We start from the raw sequence: 22338 nt of genomic DNA, 5'->3' as shown, positions 1-22338 counted from the left end.
GATCAGTGATACAACTTGTGGTGTTCTTGCACGCTGAATTTTATCTAGAGTTTGTCGGTGATTCGAACTCTTGGTTAGGCAAGTTATTTTCGTTTCATTTGGTGCAGTCTGAAAAACCCACTCTGCCGTCTTTTCTTTCAGCTTCTCAGCATGAGGAGCAGGCCTGAAAACAGCCTCTATTTATACCCCCTTGTTTGTATTTGGAAAATCAGTTGTTTCATTGGAGAGAGGGAGATAGAAGGAAAAGCAGAAGCAGTCGTCAGGGAGTATGTTTTGTACATTCTAGTGACTTCAAAATAAAACTGGCACATTTTAGTGTCTAATTATTTTTAGTGAGCGTGGAGGGTTTTAATTAAAATTTAAGAGTGCTCTTCAAGCTCTCCATGCTCCAATTTTATCCCACTGTATTCCGAAATACTTAGCATTGTGGAAAAATGTACAGTAACCGTCATGTGCATTTCTGTTTCCTAACGAAAAATGTGGAATGGATGGTCAGAAGGGATATAAATATATATAGTCAGAATTACTTGTAAACCAAGGTCAAGTGTACTTTGATAAGTTATCGTTGTTCTTGGATACAAAGAAAATTTATTGCATTTGAAACTTATGATTACTACGGTAAAAATAAAATTGCTTTAATATTTCTTTTTTAAAAGAGTTAATAAAGCAGTAGGAATTCTGCATAGAGGGGCAGCAGCCATTGTTTTTCCTTACTAAAATATTTTAAAGCTATTTTCTATATCATGTTTCTAATGTTTGAGCATTTCTAACTTTAAATATCACTTTGAGGTAAAAGGAATAATAATTGTTTATTCACAGATAAATTATTTTAAAGTACAATAATTTTTTTCCATTTATCTTTTGCTATTCCCCTATGCTTTAGTTTTAATGATGATTTCTTATTTACTCTCTTTGACCCATTTGAAATAGCTTTATTTCGTGCAGAATAAATGTTAATACTACTGCAACTTTGTTTAACTAGAAAAAAAATTAAAATTGTCCCTAAAATATTATCGTATAGATTAGTATGTCTCACATACTCTCACCTTGAATTTCTCTTGTACTATATAATAATTATTACAGTGATAAACCACTCTGGCCTGAAACCTAGGTATTTAGGAAACAGAAACATTGCTTTATAATCCATTATGCAAGCTATTTATTAAAAATTAGTTCTGAATTTTCATTCCTTTTTTCCTAGAAAAACATTCTTGAAAAACTCAAATTTGCAAAGGAAAAAGAAAAGCTATGCAACTGAGAATTAATTTATAACACATCAAAACTTTTTATGTTCTTGATTAAAATATAAGCAAGAACTGAGATCCAGCTCTTGATTTTTGGTAGTCCTTTTTAAATCACATTATTTATAAAAATGGGACAAGATTAATAAAATAAAGTTCCGTATGTCATTGACTATGTATTGGTTTATGCAGGCTAATCCTTTCAAAGTAAAGGGAATTAATTTTGGCATTTTCCACTTTTATAAGGAAGTGTATAGCTTACACTCATTTTTAATATGTACATATTACCGTGACTTTTTTTTATACTATAATGTTGTGGTTCTTTATCTTAGTTTCCAAAAGATATGCAGCTTCTCTTCTGTTTTTTAGCTGAAGACAACTCAGTCAAAATAACAAATATATGACTAGTCAAACTCAGGTTATAGATTACTATATATTATTTCATTGTTTTGAGGACTGTGGCACCATGCACCATAACTATATTAGTTGTCTTCAAGTCAATTATGTAAAACAAAATTATCTGTGTAAAATAATCCAATATCTGGGCGATGTTTAGTCCTTTTTTACATTCAGAATCTAGCCTGACTGCTGAGATAAAACCACTGTGTACAGTCCTACTCTGTCCGTGTACACTGGACTTCACTTACTTTGACCTCTTTGCTTTTTGCATTTGTGGATAATTAGAATGAGACAATTTCTTCTGTAGAACTAATGTCTTATTAATGTTGAAGGATGTGGCACAAAGAATATTTTTAATTTGGACCCTTACCTGGATATTGTTTTGAGTGGGGAATCTGAAAATATAAAATTTTATTTATAATTTTATTACATATTTTCTTTCAAGTCAGAAACCTCTTGGCGGTGGCAGTAGTTTTCTCTGCCTGTGCGGTATTTGTTAACAATCTGCATCATCTGGTCTTTGTCCCCTTATCTTACTTGCTTTACATTACAGTATGGATTTAAAGTATGGAGTGAGCTTAGTACTATTCGAGGTATGCCCTTAGAGGTTTCTCAAGTCAGATAATTAGGTGAGAAAGCTGAGTGTTTTCTAAGGGACTTCCTCAGTGTTTGGAATCTTCCTGGAATCTCCAAGCGTTGAGATTAAATGTCGATAAGTTTGTGTGTAGTGAGTTGTATTGTCCTGTAGATAAAGGCAATTTGTGATATTATTAAACTGTGATTATTGTTAAATATTTTTGTGGAGCCATAAATAGCAACATGCAAAGGATGCTTTATTTTTTCCCATTTCTTCTACTGAAATGGGAACTCATATAGCTAGATTAACTCAGCATTACGGTGAGGATTAATTTTCTAATAGGAATGTAAAATGCTTTGAAGTTATTAACCATTTTATAAATGAGTAGCTTTTTTGTAAAGCTGTGTCCACATGGGTTGATTTATGTTTGAAGTGTTCGTTCCTGTTGTCCATATAGTTCTATTTTTCTCCCATGAAGTTTCAGCATTCTTTTCCTAGAGCTCAGAAAGATTTCAGTTCTATTTATAGAAATGAGAGACATATTTTAGCCTGTTTTACGATTAGTGTATATCTAATTCTAGTTTATGAACTTTCTGTGGGTTTGTGCTCATTACTAATAAATTGGGTTTTTGTCTTTGAGTATTATAATATCTACTCTCCACTCAAATTTTAACCAAATGAGTTATGCTTTAGCATATATATCAGTAATTAGCAGTTTAGTACAATTTTATAATTGAAAGAGTAAAAGAAAAAGTAACAAAACTAGATAGGATAGGAAGTTGAAAATGTTGATTATTCTTATCTATGATCTGATGTTATATCAATCTCTGTCAGAAATTTAAACTCAATTTAAGAAAAAGTAATCTCTGATCGGCATGGCATGGCTTTAAAGATTGGTTTCATAGCTCTCAAACTCAGTATTATCTTTTTTAATGGCTTTAGCCTAAAAACAAAATATGTATAGAACAAAGTATACACCTCGTTTCTGAAATTAAAGTAAAAGTAGCAAGAGATCATTCTGAAAATTAAACACAAACTGAACGTGTGCATATGCATATAGGCCCTATCGGAAGGTTCCTCAGAATCTAGTTTTTAATCACAGTGGTAGATCACTTGTTGAAGCCTAAGAAAATTTTAATAGGAAAGAATGGAAGGAAAGAAGGAGGGCAGTAAAGAAGGGAAGAAGTAAGAGAGGGGGAAGGGAGCTTTCACGTAATAGAATCAAGCTGACTTCTATTTACAAAGAACTTTAGCTTCTGTGATAGCAAGCTAGTATGGTTGTTCTTCATCAGCCTTTTCACAACACGCTGATCTGGATTTCATCCATTCCTTGATTGATTGATCATGTCATGGACAAATGTTAATTGTTTTCACCAATACTTTCTAACCATGCAGTGGTCCTCTCATCTCTTACCCAGGGCTCACTGTCTTTTTCGAAACCTTATCTGGTTTCTGAAACCCTTTAGATCCATCTTGACCTTTCTGTCATTCTGAAAAACCCAAGGAGGATTTAGAAGTTGAAGAAAAAAAGAAAGGGAAAATGCCGAAGAGATAGGTACTGATATGGGAGAGGAAAGGCATTTGGATTTGGAGTAATGATTTTAAATATAATTCTAAGAAGAAGTTATCAGAATTTTGACACTTGGAATGTTAAAGTTTAATGGGAGTATGCTTTGCGCTAAGGATTTAGTATTTAAAATTGCATTCCCTTTTTGGAGATGTGGCCTATTTGTTAAGATTTGAGGCTTAAAAGATACATGTAAATAGTTGTATGCAGTAGCTTCAGTTGCAAGTCTGAATAGAGAGGAAAAAAGAACTCATTGAGAAAACTTTGCTAGTTATTAGAATATTGGGAAATTTAGATTTCTTAAACCTTTATGAATCTTTATAGAAACAAAAACAATCACTCCCTATATTCTAGTATGCTATTTAGAAATGCAATAGGGACAAATAGTGTTTAAATAAGTATTTTCTTAAAAAGAATATGCATCTCTATATAAAAGAAAAGTATCAGCAGTTTTCATTATCTTGACTTTATTTTCTTTGCTCTAAATGGGTGTTTTACAAAAGTTGCTATATGTTTATTTCTTTTTAAAGGACAAATGGTTACAGGTTGATTGGTATCTTCTCCCTTGGAGAATTGTCATTCTTCCCTAAATAGCATACAGATTTTGCTTGGCTTTAAAAAATGAGCACCTGGATTAAAATAAATATTATTTAAACTTAAACCCTTAAGAAAGAGTCCCTTTTCTGTTCTATCAGTCTAAGAAATAATAAATGTTGACTGAGTGTTAATAGAATTATAATTATAATACCAAGATAATATTATTGAGCATTATCTTCTTTCCCTGAGAATAGTTTAAATAATCTTCTGGTAAAAATAAATTTAGTTGTGGTCTTTAATAATATAGTAATATATTTGCCTATATTCTCAGGTTAAAACAACAAAAAAATTGCTCTGATCATTTTTAAATGAGAAAATTTTTTAATAAACTGGTCTTTTGGATTTGTAATATTTCAGTACTCGTAAAACGTTCATGTACTATTTTAATATTTATTCTTTCAATTTAATAGATTCCTCTTGCATGGAAAAACTACTTTCAAAAGATTGGAAGGAAAAAATGGAAAGACTAAATACCAGTGAACTTCTTGGAGAAATTAAAGGTACAGTATACAAAATATCAAACATACCAATGTAGAGATGTTATTTTATATAACAAAGCATTAACTGATCTTCTGTAACCTAATATTAAATTCTTATCTCTAATATTTATTTATTTATGAGAGGGCAAATGTTAGTATGTCCTTGAACTTTTATTTTTTCTAATATTTACAGAATGAAAAATTTGCCCTCTTTTTATTATAGTCTATAAACATATAACTTATAGGCTAAACTGCTTCATAATTTATTTAACATAATGAAAATGAAATAAAATGTATCAAAGACGAAGAACAAATCAAGTTAAAGACAATTTTAGTTTTTCCTTTTGAAATCATAATAATAGCTTAATTTATGAATCCAAATCATTAATTTGAATTTCTTCTAATCAAAAAGGGTCAACCATAGCACCTATAAAAAAAGAGTTTATGGAATATGCTGTACATTATGGTTTATAGGTAGATTGTGAGGCCTGTTTACCTTTTCAAATCCTGTCTCCGTCAATTACTAGATGAGCAACTTTGGGAAAATCACTAATCTTTTCTAAGTTTTGAATTCCTCGTATCTAAAATGGAGATATAACAGTACCCACCTCATGGGCTCATTAAGACAATTAATACATGTATGGCTTTTAGAATAGCTCCTGGCACTTAAGAAAGATCTCATGAGGGCAAGTTTTAATTTTATTAACATGCCCATAGGACCATAGTTTGATTAATCTTAAACAGATTTCACAAGATTAAACATTTCATGACCTATTACCCTGATGAAAATGAGCATCTTTATTTTTGAAGATGTATGCTTGATGTTATTCTGAAACATGTTAAGAAATGGACAATTTCAATACATTACAGAATTAAGTTACCCTATTAGTCAGGAAGTTATACTTCTTGCCAGACTCTCTTTTGTTGATTCCTTTGTGGAGATGAAGTGCTATATTCCTAGTTTTTGGTATCATGACTAGAATGCATGGTCATTAATTAATTCTATCAGTCATCCCTTATAGATAGTCATCACTCAGACTTGTACTGACAATTTGGAAACTTACATTAGTTTCCTGTATTTATCAAATAACTTCAAGTGAATTTTCATATTCGCCATGTATATCTCATTTAAGAAGAACATTTGGCAATAACTCTCTGATGAAAATGTTATTTTGAATTTATTATTAAAAATTGCCTAGTGTTCAGGCATGTTATGTTTAACTCAAATGAAGAATAAAGGAAGTCATCTCTTTCTCAAGGAATAATTAATAATTTATTCCATTAAATAATACAGTATCAAAATCAAATAGAAAGTGGATATTATTTGAATTTCACCACTTCTATTTTATACTCATGAAGGCCATTTGCTATATTTTGGAAGAAAAAAAGAAACTCAACTTATAACTGATGGGTAGAAAGAAAGTCATTAGTGGCATATTCTTTATCCAGCTGCAGTAACATGGTGTGTGCTACTTTGCACGTCATTCTGTGTTTTCTTCCCTTTCCAAAGTCATTGATTTTTATAACAGTTAGAACAGAAATGACTTATGCTAAGGAAAGCTTTTGCTAGCATGAATGATGAGGGTCTTGCTTTCTCTTAGTAATGTGGAAGCTAACATTTTATTAGGTTATGATGCAACATCAAGTTTTTAAGCATCAAGTTATATTCTCTCCCCCTTCCCACCCCCACTTTCCATCTTACTTTGTTTTCAATTCTAATTATGAATTTAAAATATAAAAACTGTGCTAGCCTCAGATAGTCAAAGTATACAAATCTAGAAAGCAAAACACATACAAAATCAGGCTTTTCCAATTCTTTTAACTTTTTTTTCTGAATTCCGTATGTGATATGTGAACTGCCATTTGTGTGCTACTCTCAGTTTTATGGGCATAGAATAAGATTCTTATTAAATTTTCATTTTGATTTAGTCTACATAATTGTCTCTTTAGACATCCTAACATTTTGTCATCATAAACATTATTACAGAAAATGTAACAATAATAAAAATTTAAAAAATTAAAATAGTATTCATAGTTTGATTCAACCACTGCTAAAACTGAGTGTATCAGGCCAGTTACAATCCACCTAAATTAGTTATAATTATTCTGAAATTTTAAAGTGATCTAAATGCTATCTCCAGGAAATACATACTCTCATGGGTTATTAGTATTCAATATTATATCTCAAACATTGTGTATTTTTAATACCTCATTAATTTCCCCTCATTGTAAAATGCATACATATTTATTGTAAAAAATAAAGAATCACGCACACAAAAGAAATTAAAATTGTCTTATAATTTTATATTATCTATCATTTCCATTTTAATTTATACATATGCATGTTAAATTGTTTTCTTAAAATTAGAGTCATCTTTTCATTATTCTTTTGTGATCTATTTTTCTCACGTAAGATATATTGTGAATTTTCCTGTAATTAGGTCATTTTCTAAAATATTATTTTTATTTGTAGACAATATTGGATAAAGTAGGGTTCTAGTAATGTAATAATTGAGTCTTCTTTCAACATTTCAGTTGTTTTTATGTCTGTCATGATAAAGAAAAGCTTAAGCATGAATAACATAATACTTTTTCAGTATTAATTAGTGGTTATTTTCTTAGAATATATTCCTAAAAAGTGAAATTTCTGCGTCAGAGAGTATGTTCTTTTTTAAAAGGCTTTAATTCATATTGCCATATTGCCCTTCAGAAGGGGTATAGTGTTCTATGCTCCCACCAGCAGTATCTGCAAGTTTCCTCACCCTTTCTAACAAGTATTATTAACTTAAAAGTTTCTTGCCAGTTCGATAGGGGAAAATCTTATATTATTGCTGATTTATTTTGAATTTCTTTGATATTATTGAGAATGAAGATTTTTACATAAATTTATTTCTATTAAATGTCTCTTCCTTTCTGAATTTATTTGTCTAGTTCTTCTGGTTTCGTTATACTTTAAATGTATATTTTAATGGTATTAACTTTTATTTGTCATATGTTATAAATTGTCATTTTCTTTATGGTTTTATTGTCAAATCTTTCCCTTCCTTTTTAATGCCTCTTTTTTTCGTTGTTGGAGGTTTGTTTAGAAAGCCTCCCCATACTCCGAGGTTAGATAATATTCTCTATATTTTCTTTCAGTCTTTGACAGTATTCTTATATTTTTAACTCTAATTCCTCTTGAATATATTTTGATGTATAATTTCATCCAGAGGTATAAGTTAATTTTTTTCTCAGTTAATCAAATGTTTCTGTATCATTTATTAAACAATCAATCATTACTTATGATTTGAAATAATATCTTTTATTACATACGGGCTGCATATTTGGAATCATTTCTCAGTTTTTGGTTCTAATTCGATTGATCTATCTAAACTTTTATTTGTTCTATGATATATTAATCCTGTAGCCTTACAGTATCTTTGATCAATAGGTATTGTAAGACCACATTCATAATTTTTCTTTAAAGTATTTGCATATTTCTCTAAAGTTTATTTTAGACTTGTAATTAAACTGTTAATTGAAATTAAAAAGTGAAATTTTAAAAGGTTGTATCACCCTTATATACAACTATGGGGTAAAGTGACATCTTTTAGTATTGTATCTTTACATTCAGAATCATTTATTAAATTCTTTTATGTCCCTCAACAATGTTTTTTTTTTGTTGTTTTTTGTTTGTTTGTTTTTTATGCCTAAAGCTCTTGGTATTCCTAGGTGCAATGTTTTGTTTTGAAAATACAGATTCGGGGCATTTCTTTTGATTGTTTCTTTATAATTTTTAATATTTTTACTTGCACTTGTGAATGAGATATTCTTCATTCTATTTTCTTTTTGTTACTATGTTTAGGGAAGCTAGTGAATTTTGCTGGTTCATTTTATAACTTCTATCTTTATAAAACTTATTAGGTTCAGTCATATTTCAGCTGATATGTTTTCTCTTATACGTACCTTTTTTTCCCACCTCTTTTCTTATTATACTGCCTAGATTGTCAAAAATAATATTAAGTTATATAGGTGATGGAAAGTATTTTGTGTAGTTTTTAATTTATGGAATTGTTTTAATATTTCAGCATTCAGTATTATGTTGACTATTGATTCAAGATATTCTTTATTATTAAAATAATTCTAGCCATAGTTTATTAAGAGTTTCTATGAGAAATTGCATTTTATTTTATGGCATATCTTAGTGATTTTGTTTTTCAAATTTATTGATGACATAAACCCTGATTAGTCATGGTGTAGTCTTGTTTTAATGTACTGCATAATTTTATTTGCTCATATTACAGTTGTTATTTTTGTATCTGTAATCATAAATGAGATTAGTTTGTGTTTTTATTTATTTGTACTATCTTTGTTAATTTTCAGTACCAGCATTCACATTTGAATTGGAAAGATTTTTCTTTTTTTCTAGGCTATGTAAAATGTTGCTCAGATAACATGGAAATTAATTATTCCTTGAAATTTTGAAGGAATATACCATAAAACATTTAGGCTTAGAGTTTCTTTGGAAATAAATTTTTTTTTTTACAGTTTTTATTTCTCTTTAAGTCAGTTTTTCCAGGAAAAAATTTCCTGGAAAATTACACATTTCACTAAATCAATACATTAATATTGATTTAAAATGTAGTATCACTTAAGTTTTCTATTAATTTGCTGTTATATATTCCATTTTAAATTGTGCATATTTGTGCTCTCTCCCTTTTGTCCTTCAATTTTACTTGCCAGTGATTTTTCTGTTTATCCCCTTCCTCAAGTCTCTGGTAAGGATCCACTTTTTACATTTCTTTGTCAATTCTGCTGCTTTTCAGTATGCCAACTACTTAATCTTACTTTTATTTTTGTTATTTCTCCCTTGTTTTCCTTGTACTTTTTCTTTTCTTTTTTTTTCCTGATACCCTCTAATTTTCTAAATTAAATTCTTAAATATTTTAAATTTAATAATAAAGGCATTTTGGGCCATAAATATATTTAAATGAATAGCTTTATGCATCCCATAAATTTGAGCTTTTGAAATCTTCAGTCATTATTTTCTAAATAGTCAGTATTTATATTATATTCTAACCAATCTTATGTATATATGTCATTCTTAACTTTACATCTTCTTTTGGATTCAAGAGTGTAATGAAGCTAGGGAAGAGAGGAAACATGACCTCTGTCACCACCTTTAGAAAATTCTATGTTATGGGTTAGGTGCTGGAGGGAGAATTAAAGTGTAGGCAGTAGAATGGATAAGAACAGTACTGAAAAATGCATCTTTAATGCAGAGTTTACTATTACCACATTTAAAAATAATACATTAATCATCTCCTTTTAAGGTTTTACTTATAAAAAACAATGTTTTCAAGTAAAAGTCTTATTATTTAAATGAAATAAAGCAATATTTTTGAAATCCTCACTGAGAATTACTGACGTTGAGAAACACTGAATCATAAATTTTCAGTGGGTCTGCATCTGAGTTTTGTCTAATATTCTTTAAGAGAAAAATCCTGTCCCTAACCCCACCATGTTTTCATAGTAGTATCCTTTCCAGTAGCAGCATTCAAATTTTCAAAATACAGAAAATCTAAACATTGATGGATTGCTGTTTCAACCATTTTTCTAATGAGACAGAAAGAACCACTAGGTATGTGAACTTGCTGATTTTATTGGAGTTGAAAAGTAGCAGATGATTTGCCTTTAAATATTTCCAGGTTTTTTATGTTCTCTCAGATGTACAAATTGCTGTAAATTTTAAAGTGGAAATTAAAGAAAAAATTATTTATAAATGAAAATGTAAAGTGTACAGTCATAGCTCTTGGAAAATCACTATAGTCCTGTGATTGCCTACAAGAGAAAGCTCTAGTAACTATGATTTACTATTTCTAAAAAAAAAAAAAAAAATGAGTGTTCTGTAGAAAGAGCAATATATGGATTAAGCAATCAGAATACTTAGATACAGTTTAAGGCTCCTACTATAAAAGTGAATAAACTAGGAGAGAGAATTGATATGTAAGATAGTAACTTGTGACGCAGAACACTAATTCTATGGGAATGCTGTTCCGTTCTGACCCTTTGGTGATAACAGCACTACTTAAGTTACCTTGAGAATAACCTACACTATTTGATCTTCAAAGATCTATCATGCACTGAAAAAAAAAACATGACTTTTCCTGTGTTCTTCTCCAAAGATTTATGTTTGCGATCAAAACTAAAAACAAAACCAGGCTCTCAGTGGCACACAGTAGCAATATCATAATAAATTCACATTTTTAATTCAGTATTTGTGCCAAGTGCAACCGTAATATGTTTGTACTGTTTAATGCAACACAGTTCCTAATTTTACTTCTCTTAGTAACAAGACTAATGAAGTGACAGGGATAGTAATACTTAAAGTCTTTAATAGTAAAGTGTGGCAGAAATGTTTATGCCCTAGAACAAACCTCTCAGGCATAATAGTTAAATAAATATAATAAATAATTGTGTTTCAACAGTGGCTTTGAAAAATATTGTGAAACATTTGTATAATTTTCTATTTAAAAGCATTTGTTTAATCACTTTTTCCCTATCAGAGACTGTCGTTTTTCTAAGCTTCAGAAGAACATACCTACAGCACATCTACCTTAATCACTAAATGTAAATATTGAAATGATTAATCATAAATGACCAAGGAAGGAAAACACTATTTTACTTATTTGGTTCATATCACATAATTATTATTTTTTTGTCTTTCTTATCATCTGTGTGTTTGACAAACATGAGCACAAACAGTTTGTGCTAACTCAAACAACCAACATTACTGTTTCTCTGGCACACTGCCCAGGGAGGCGCCTTCACACCAACGAGATGCCAGACACAGCACTGAGGGGCATACGTGCAAAAACAGGAGGCTGACTAAAATTCTCTTCTATAAACTATGGCAGGCTAGACCCATCCATGGAGACAGAAGATAAATCTTAATGCTCTAGACATCATTTATATATCACCATTGCATTTAGAAATATTTCATAATCATAACTATCCTGATATTCTCACTCCTTTGGTACAACTCAAACGGACAAATGAGTTACAGACCCTACTTGTACTTTTGTTTTACCTTGTATCCTTCTACGATGTTATTCCACCCTCATTTCTCATTCACATATAGCTCAAGATAAATACTACTATAGAGAGAAATTGCATTACCTATGTCCACTTCTGCTTCACTATACTGCCTCGCTTACATAGCGAAAGGTAAAAGAAGAACTATTTTTGTTTGTTTGTGTGTTGTGGGAGTGAAGAACAGCTCAGAGCCTGCTGTCCCCTTGTCCCTACTTCTGAATTCTAAGACAAGAATTTGGAAGCTGCTCTGTGCTGTATTAAACAGGCTTTAGAGGCCAGGATTCAAACCCTAACTCTACAACTTTGTAATTGACCCAAACTAATTTCTCTGTTTCATTTTACTCATATGTAAAATTAATAAAATAATATTTTTCTATTGGGTTGCTATAAGGATCAAATTAAATAACAGATATTTTATTACTCTTTCTTTTGTAAACAATAAAACACCTTTAAAATTACTAACTGTATTACTTATTAACAGGAAATAAATAAACAAATACTCTCTAAAACAGCAAAATTTTCCACAGCCAAATTCCAACTGATGTTATTTTTAATACATCCATTCATTTATTCATTCAAGTATTTATTGAATACCTACAATATTTAAGGCACTCTCTCTTAATGCAGTCCAACTATATCAATGTCAGGTAGTCATTAATTGTTCCTAAGTTCTTTTGTATATTAAAAATTCCCCATTACCTTACCTTCTTAAAACAACACAAAACAAATCTTATCCTCTTCTAGTCAACAAAACTTCAACCAGCTAACATCTATTAGGCCAAACTTTCCTAGGTCTTTAATTACTATTCTTACTATATCTTCAGGACACTGTTATTCTAGTCATTTTTGATAAATTCTAATTTGACAACAGATCTCTTAAATAGTTATTTCTAAGACAAGGGCTATATTACTCTAGTGACCAGCTTGTGAAAGTGTTTGAGAGTATATCCATATATTATTTTACTTTCCTGTTTGTGTGAAATACTGTAATATCACTATTTTCTGTATAAATCTGTGTAATCGTAGAACTTCAGAGTAACATCTAGAATCATAGAATCTCAAAAAATTAGAGCTGAAGGGGCTTTGCATATTATGTAACTCAACTTCTTATTTTCTATATAAGGACTGCACTATTCAGAAATGAAAAGTTACCGCTCTAAATCACACAGTAAATTACTAAGGAAGGAACAATATTCCCCCCAAATAGCATGCTTAGCTCATTTCATACAGTCTTTTGGTAGTCTTATAATCAATAGTGAATAAGTATTGCAAAACCCATGAATTCCTTTTGCTTAACAATAAATGCACACTGCAACTAGTTTTACAAATATATATGCTTTATAACATAGCATCACCCATAGTTTCTTTAATTATACCACTTTGCATGAATGTAGACATTTCAAAGCTTCTCTTTGTACTCTCTATTATAAACATCTTTTACTTCTTTTGAAGTCTGTATGATATACATACAAGCAATTAAAACCAACCCCACGTGGGTTGGAGACACAAGGTCTTCTTAATTAAAATTCAAACAAAAGCTACCAGCAAAAATTACTACTATATGATTAAGGTCTAAAGTATTATGATACATTAGAATCATTGTTAACTGTTGGGATTAAAAGAAATCGATATGTTGGGGAAAAGATCAGTTGGATCTAATTAGTGAAATCAATGTTTACATAAAAGAAAATACTGAAGTTTAATAACAGGTTCTAGTTATAAATATAACACTGGCTAAAATTATTCTTTATTATTATTATGTTGACCACAGAATCACATTTTAAAATCATTGACTAAGAATCTGCTTCTTTTTTAATAGTTAATTATTATAATTAAAAACATAAAATTTTATTTTAAAATTATATCTGGTTTCAAAAATTTCAATTATAAAATATTCTTAAATGTAAAAATAGTCACTGATTATAAAATATTTCTATCGATTCCATTTTTAAAAGGCTAATTTTAGCAATAGCTACAACCTACAGTGGGAAAGGATGAAGTAAAAAAGATCCAAAATATTCTTACACAATTATGATTACATTAAATATTTATTAGTCTATTTGGTGACATATTGAAATAAAAGAGAATGAATTTTGATATAATTCAAAAACAAGACATTTCACTTTTTTCTTGCTGATTACTGGGATGAAAATAAACATTATAACCAGCATGGAGAAGAAAAACTATTACTAATTGCAGCCTAGATTTTAAGTAAAATGAAGGTCATTAGCAATTTCCTGGAAGCCATTCAGATTGCTTACCAGGAAATGGTAGCTAGCAGGACATCTGTAATCCTCCTGTGTGGAATTAGTGAAAACATACTGGAGCTTTAATGATGTGTGTTAGATTTAGGCTGATGGTGGAACCTTTCTCTGTTAAAGTAGCTCATATTCTTTGAATACAAATGATTTGTATTTCAGTATTAGTATATAAACCCAGAATTGAAGATAGTTTTTAACATCCATCCATCCATCCATCTATCCATCCAGCCATCATCCATACATTAATACACACCTGTAGATTGGAGTATGACTCGTAGTGAAATAAAGGATGACAGCAGAATAGGAATCTGGGATTAAAATATGTTTGGGAAAACTGAAAGATATTTCTCCTATAACTTGGAATGCTGATTTCACAACATTCTGGGTGGCGAATTTAGTCCTATTTTTATTAGCATCTTACTTCTAAAAAGAGATAAGCAAAGCTAAATGTGAAATAAAAGTACCTCGCAGGACATAAACTTAAATCTGACTCTACGTTATCTTAAAGGGGAGTCACTGATTTAGAGACTTTTAGCATAGCTCCTCCATATTACCTAAATTATTGATTGACTAAATGAGAGTAGTATCTGTGGAACCATTAAGAGTAAAGCTGAAGAGAGTATATGCGTACGTGCGCGCACACACACACATGCACACACACACACAGAGAAAACTGCTGGAAGGATATTTAATAAACTATTAACAGAGGTTGACTATGCAGTGGGAAAGAAGAGTATGGGATAAGGGGCTATTTTAAAATTTTGTACTTTATAATTTGCTCTGTAGTTATTTTTTTAAAAACCATGTGCATACATTGTTTTTTCAATAAAAAGACTAGTTAAAAAGAAGACTGAAAGTTAAGTCCAAGAAAAATGAGGTTGGTTTCCTTATTTATATAAAAGCAAATGGATACTATTTACTTAGCTTCTGAATTTTGTTGAGCAGATTAGAAAAGAAATAAGTAGCGTTTGAGGTAACATGGTGTAGGGAATCAATAAATGCTATATGGGTAGGCAACAACAGTTGTCAAAATTTGGCATAGGTTAGTATTTGAAACAGCAAATATTTATTGATAGAATAACAAACTGCTGTTCTCAAACTTTTGATGTCAAGACTCTTAAAATGTATTTAGGACTCTAAAAATCTTTGTTCCTGTGACTTATCTCTACTAATGTTTATTGTGTTCGAAATTAAACCTGGAAATTTAAAAAAATATATTTATTAATTCACTTAAAAGCTATGATAGTAAACCCACTACATATTAACATAAAACTCATTTTTGTGAAAAATAATGATCATTTCTAAAATAAAAGGAATTTAGTGAGAATAGTGGTACTGTTTTATATTTTTTACAATTCTCTTTAATGCGTGGTTTAAAATAGAAGACAACTAGACTCTCATACCTGCTTCTGTATGCAATCTGTTGCAATATGTTTGGATTGAAGTATGTGAAGAAAATCTAACCTAATATTGATATATAGTTGAAAAATAAAGATGTATCTTACAGCTTTTTTATGTGATTGTGAATATTCTTCTTTGATACTACACTAAATTTCACAAGTAGTAGTTTCTTAAGGGTTAGATTCAGTGTAGGATCTGAAACCATATTAATGAACTTTTAATACTTTTATGTTAAAATCCATTGGTCCAAGTTGAACTTTGAGTGAATCTTTTATTCCATGTATAATTTTGTAACATCATGTACTGGTCTTTTAGATTACACTAAATTATATAGATCTTATGTTGGTACATTTCATTATAAGTATCAAAAAATTACACATTACTATCACCAGCAATCTTGTCAGAAAAACTTTTTAAGTTTTTTGAAACTGTCTTGCTAATGACGGTATATAAAAGATTTCTGAAATTTGCATTTTCCCTTAAAAGTTCGAAATATGTTATTATAACCAATACTATCAATTGTTTATCTTGAAATGGCAGGCTCACTTGCCAGTATTGAAGTATGAATAATGATATTTTGTCCCTTAGTTGTTCTTTCAAATAAAATTGGTGTCTATGCAAAAAACTATGAAAAGATTTTAGCTCACAACTCAATAGCACAGGTGATTCTCTTTGAAATAACTCAGACTTAGGTATAATAATCAGCAGACGTATTTCCCATTTCATCATACAGAACAATAAAAATATGCATATTTTGAAGTTACTATTTAATAAAATTAATTATTTTTATTGTTTCATCAAGAAAGTTCTTAAAATGAAATTTTTATTCATTTTTCTACAAGTATGTGGTAGTGAAGAATACGACTACAAGTAGAGTTAAGTGCCTTTGATTCATGCTAGGATACCAGCAGTTTTAAATCACCATTCTTTTGCATTGTCAACACTGTAACATCCAGTTAATACTGTAACATCCAGTTAATACCTCAGTATTATTATGAAAACAGTATTGACCCTCAGGAACAACTTGAAGAGTTCTTTGGGACTTTCAGGGGTCCATGAACCACACTTTGAGAAACCCTGAACTAGAATCTTAAAATAGACTATAGCACATAATTACCTTGATGATAAATCTACTTGTCAGTAATAACTACAAAGCAAATTAGTTCCCCTAAGAGTTCAAAGATTCTATGAAGACTTTGAATGAAGTGATTGGCTTAATGAAATTAGTTACTTTCTTCCTTGAACAGGAGTTGTGGCATAATAAACAGAAAATGTAGAGTTGGTCAGATGTGGTTTTGAACCACGGTGTAAACTGAGCTACATATTTAACCTATTTTACTTTCAGCTTTCTAACTTGTAAAGTTGAAAACAATACATGTATTTCAAGATTACTGTCAGTGATTGTAAAGTGATTGACAAAGTTGGTCCTCAGTAAGTAGTAGTTTGCCAGTAGGAAAAGGAACAAGTGCATTTGGTTATGTGCTACCTACAGGCACCTTGAACAATTCATTACCTCTTGTAGCACAAATTATTTCGTAGGAAATGATTAGATATGTATAAAATCGAGCAGAAGTTCTAGCAGTCCAAGCGATCAGCGTTATCACCCATGCTTAACCAAAAGTGATATTCACTTTCTTGATAATTAACTCACATTTTTCAGGAAAGGAAGGCCTGGTGAACACTAACCTAGTTGGCTTCATTCCCATCTTATCGTTACAAATAGTGTAGCTATCGTATGCCTCCCAAGCTCTTGTAGTATTATTAAATCAACTTTTTTAAGTGAAGTAAATTTTTCCTACCCAAAATTTTAAGAGATTTTTTGTTCAATTTTGGTTTTGGCATTTTATTATAGTGGTAGAAAAAAATTAGAAGTCTTGCTGTTAAAATAGGATTTTCACATGTAATGTTTTTGAACCCACAGTTGCTATAAATTTTTTTAGTGTAACATTTATGATATATGAGAATTTAATACATATGAATTTATTATTTTATAATTAAAAGTTACACATAGACAGTAAATTTAAAATAGTATGAAAAAGATTTTAAAATTTTATATACCATTCTTATTAATTTACTCTATTTTACTTTAGTCTTTTTTGTTTGAACAATGTATAATTTAAAAATATACCTTTGTGATAATATTTATATACAGTTGATTTCTTGGAAGAAAGTGCGTGGGATAGTAATTAATCCCAACGCTGTTTATAGGCCCAGGAATGTTCTGTGCCTAGCACCCCAGGTGCCAGAGTATGCCCTGGGTGTTTTATTACCCTATAGTCAGCTCTTGACCAAATCCTCATGGGAGTGTATGTCACATTAAGAGCTGGCCCATAGTAGTAGACCTCCCACACAACTCACTATTTAGGTCATTTGTCTGAATTAAAAAAAAAAAAAAATTATAAAGCTAACCACTTAATAAAATGTGTGTATTTTCATCTAAATGGTGTTTTTATGAATAAGACTCTTGAAATAGACATAAATTGTGCATTATTCTCTACATTTTTAAACGTGTGGCTACTGTTAGTAATTACTATTGAGTGCATATTTAATGCACTGAGGAAATTTGATGTAATTATTTCGTTTATTTGTGATTCCTCTTCAATCCAATGTTTGCATTAAACTATTGGAAAAGAAAACTACAGAGAATTTAGGTCATTTCAAAAACACGTTTTTTTAACTCTACTTATAAACTTGTATTGCCCTAACCAAAATAAAATGAGAATGAACCTGACATTGTAAAAGATAAGGTTCAGAAGTTTAGATAATTTTGAATAAAATTGCCTTTGAAATAGAACGTTAAAGAGGCTGGACGAATTGCAAGACCCCAGTCTTAACAGAAGTCAGTGAGAGATGTGTACAACAGAGCTCAAAATTTAGCTTGTTTAACTTCAGACAGATTATTTTTTCTCAAGGCTTTTTTCAGTACTTAGGGGTTGATTACACCTGAAAATGGATTGAATAGACACAAGTAGGTAGCTCCTTGAACGGCTGTACAAAATAGTAGAATCCACAAAGGAAAGGTCTGATTGTGTCTCTTCCATGAGTGCCTAGCATTTTTTAAATTTGGGTACTGAAAAAGATCTCTAATGCTGAAAAGGGTCTGAAAATAAGGAGAGTGCAAGAGGGATACAGCTTTTGTAGGCCCACATTTTATTTTCTCCTTTGATCATAAACTAGTAAGAAAAGTACACGTTTCACAGAAATAATTCACTATTATTAAAATGGTTTGGTCAAGGAATACAGAAAAGTGGAAGAAAGTAGAATTAAATGGAAAGAGGAACTCTGTATTCATTTTGGTAGACATCATCTAGTGTTTCCTTTCAAGTTAATATGCAACTATTTGTCATACTTGTTTTAATAATATTCTTAAATATCTCACTAGTACCATGGAAAAGATGAAATTTAAAATGAGATCTATTCTGTGGCTTTAAAAATATATCTCTCCAAATAATAGTAATGAGAGACTTGTGTTTTTATGCTTAACGCAAAGAGTTACATTCCTATTAACATTTGTTTAACTAGGCTTCCATCACAACAGGTGCACAATTATTTTTATGAGTAAAATATTATCAGCCTTCAAAATTAGCCAGGGCAAAATGCAAGTTGTCTGATTAAATAATCAGAGCTGATACTTAAAATACATTTGATTTCCACAGGAATTTTAAAATTCAAGTCCTAGTCTCATTCTGATGTGTTGAGGGAGTTGCAATTGTTTGTAATATGTAAGTAGTAGCTTGTATTGTAACTAGTTTTATATAGTTCACATACATCAATTGACGTTATGAGATAAACTATTAAAAATATAATAATAATTTATTACTTCTAGTCCAACATTGTAATCTACCAAGGAAGTAGTATTATGCTTCACATTAAATCAGTAAAAACTAAATGACTCTTATTTTTTTTGAAGACTATTCTAAATTCAGTTCAAAAGCATATCAGTTTAGAAAGCTAAAATCCAGTGTGTTCTTATTTAAATTTCATTTGTGGAGAGTGAAAAAATAAGAATATAAATTTCAGTTTATAAAATATATAAATGATGTGTACACCGAAGTTACTGAATATGTTGATGAACAGTGAAGACTCCCGAATGGTAAAAATCAAACAAAAAACAAAAGTAAAGCAAACTGAACACACACACCCACCCCTGAACTAAAAGGAAGTTTCTCTAGGTGGTACCTTCACCACGGTTTAGAAGTGCTACAACAGTGCAGCTGTTAGAAACCAATTACAGGCAGGTAACTGTTTGTTTTCATATCTAAATCTGTTTGTCAATCAGGAGAATGCAATGAATCAGGAAAAGGGATCTGAAATAGAAGCCACAGAGTAAGGCAGAACATCTGGAATGGGTCCAAAGCCACAAGAATTAGGGCAGCAGTATAGATGGAATCAAAACCATACATGTTCACGTGGCTTCTGTCTGTGACCAACTTTTCAAATAGATTCAGAAATAGAGATTATTGGAAAAGATTTGTTAGAAATGTGTAGTTATTTATAAAAGAGTGATTATAGAAAACACATACAGATCTTTACGAATACAAGACATTTCTAAAATTGGCTGTAAGCATCCTTTTTAATTGAAGGTTTAAACCTATTTTAAAATTTCGAAGTATATATATGTATCTTCACATTGTAAACAGGTAGGTTTTTACTACTTCGAAATTTATGTATAGAAATTTCTAACTTATATATTTATGAGGAAACTAGTTTTATCTGGTCTCAAGAATACATTTTTACTCCAGTTAATTAAACCATCTCTACTGTTTAAATATGCAGCTGTCGTGCTCAGGTTGTAAGAGTTCAAGAAACAGTGCTTTATGTAAATATATATGACTACAAGTTTTTCCATGCTGAAATCTGGGAAAAACTATGGAGACATTGAAGCTTAAGTTGGTAATATCAAGGGAAAATAGAAGTCTATTAAGAAGCTAAAGAAAATGAAATGGGCATGTCCATTTGTGGTTTTACTTAAACACAGGTGTTCACATCCATTGAGAGTCCTAGATTTCTTGTGAACTGGTTTGAAAGGAGCTCTTTTATTTTTCCAGCCATAGTTTAGGAACAGTAGGCATTTGTCTCAAAACTTGATGGCTCTTCTCTCACCTTCCCAGTTGGTTGTGTATCTCTCAGCCATGGCTATCATGGTTTAGGGTTGCCTTCCCAGATAGATGCTGAAAAGTATTTTACTGGAGTAACTGTGATTTAAGCCTCTAGTCTCTCTGTTCACACTATTGAGTTGTGTGTTAAGAAGAGGAAGAGGGGATCACCACTATGTGATATGGGGCTCTCTGTACCTGGGCCATCTTTAAAATATTTACAAATGTTCATTGAGATGATCAAGAAACAAATGAGTAAGGAGTGATGAATGAGATGCAATGAAATATTGGAGAAAATAGTTATGATTTTTTCTAGTCTAGAAAGAAGAGTTTGCTTAAGATTGCAGGAAGGGCTCTGAGGAGATTCTCTGTATTGTATTTCATAAGAAACACTAGAAGTAGCTCTAGAAAAAAATTCTTTTTTCCCCTTATAAGGAACTGATTTTTGTTATGGTTGACAATAAGAAAAGCTTTCTCACTAGAACACCAATCTCAGAACTAAGACAAGATCTTTAGAATTCATCTCATCCATTTCTTATTCCATCCAAGAGGGAATGCATTTGTAGAATCTCAATTCACAAATCTCTTTTGAGTGCTTTTCATTTGCCCATCGTTGTCTTAGGCTATGTGGGTTTTATAAAATTTCATATTTTTTCCCACTTAAATGTGAGAAATTCTTGTTTTTAAGGACCTACACAGAAGCAAGAGAAGTAGGTGCTGACAAAAGTATTAACATTTTGGGGGCAAATTCTGTGTGTCTCAGTGTTTCTGTGTATTTTATCTCAATCTTCAAACCCATGCCATGAGGTAGTCATCATTATCCTCCTTTTGCAAAGGATGGAACAGACACTAGGGAAAATAAAATAATTTTGTCAAGACACCAAGATAACAATGGCCAATCAGGATTCGAACTGAGAACTGTATGGTGCTAAAGTTCTCATGTTCTTTCCACTAAGACACACTAACATCTATTCTGGTCATTATTGGAACATATTTCCTCATGCGTGTCCCAAGTCTCCCATCCTATTCTTTGAGCTAAACAAAACAGAAAACAAACAACAGAATAGTGAATGTCATTCTGTGTATGAGAATGTCGTATACTTAACTGTGAAATTTACTTTTTTTTTTGAGATGTGTGTGATTTTTTTCCACTTTTTAATACCTACAGATTCTGTCACTGTAAAATTTTCCTTTTCTATTAGTTTAAATTCTTTATATTTGAGGATCTTATTTATTCTGTAGTGTAGTTTGGGTTTTCTAATTTGCTATCAAGGATTATTTCATATTATTCTGTCTTTTTAGGATAATCTAATCTGCAAAACAGTGAATCATCTCTGGTTATTTGACAGTTGACAGAGTGACTGGAAATGTCATAACAGTAATTGTAGAATATAAACTTTGGAAACTGCATGCCGGCTACATTATTAGGATCCTTACATTTGTAGCATAGTGGCATGTGTTATTTTCATATTTACTGCAAAAACTTGTGAACCATGAATAGAATTTTAATAATAAATTATACTGTGGTTAATTATTAAATTAAAACTATGAGAAATAGTTAAGGAAAGATTGTTATCTCTCTCCTACAATGACCCCTGACTACTGTGCCTTTAATCCATGTCTAACGCTGGCATCTATTAATTATT

The 22338-nt window shown here is 30.6% G+C and overlaps 1 protein-coding gene across 24 annotated transcripts in view; it reads left to right on the top strand.

Moving 5' to 3' along the window:
* Window positions 1–22338, top strand: part of SOX6 (SRY-box transcription factor 6) — a 552718-nt gene that overhangs the window by 313827 nt on the left and 216553 nt on the right. For all 24 annotated transcript variants that reach the window (XM_036220747.1, XM_036220749.1, XM_016139566.2 and 21 more), the window contains one exon: window positions 4792–4881. In XM_036220747.1, coding sequence (XP_036076640.1) covers window positions 4792–4881 — 90 coding nt within the window. The remainder of the gene's footprint in view (window positions 1–4791; window positions 4882–22338) is intronic.

Source organism: Rousettus aegyptiacus, unplaced genomic scaffold (genome assembly GCF_014176215.1).
Source record: "Rousettus aegyptiacus isolate mRouAeg1 unplaced genomic scaffold, mRouAeg1.p scaffold_m13_p_5, whole genome shotgun sequence".
Classification (NCBI taxonomy): Eukaryota; Metazoa; Chordata; class Mammalia; order Chiroptera; family Pteropodidae; genus Rousettus; species Rousettus aegyptiacus.
This window is presented reverse-complemented; position numbering and strand designations above follow the sequence as displayed.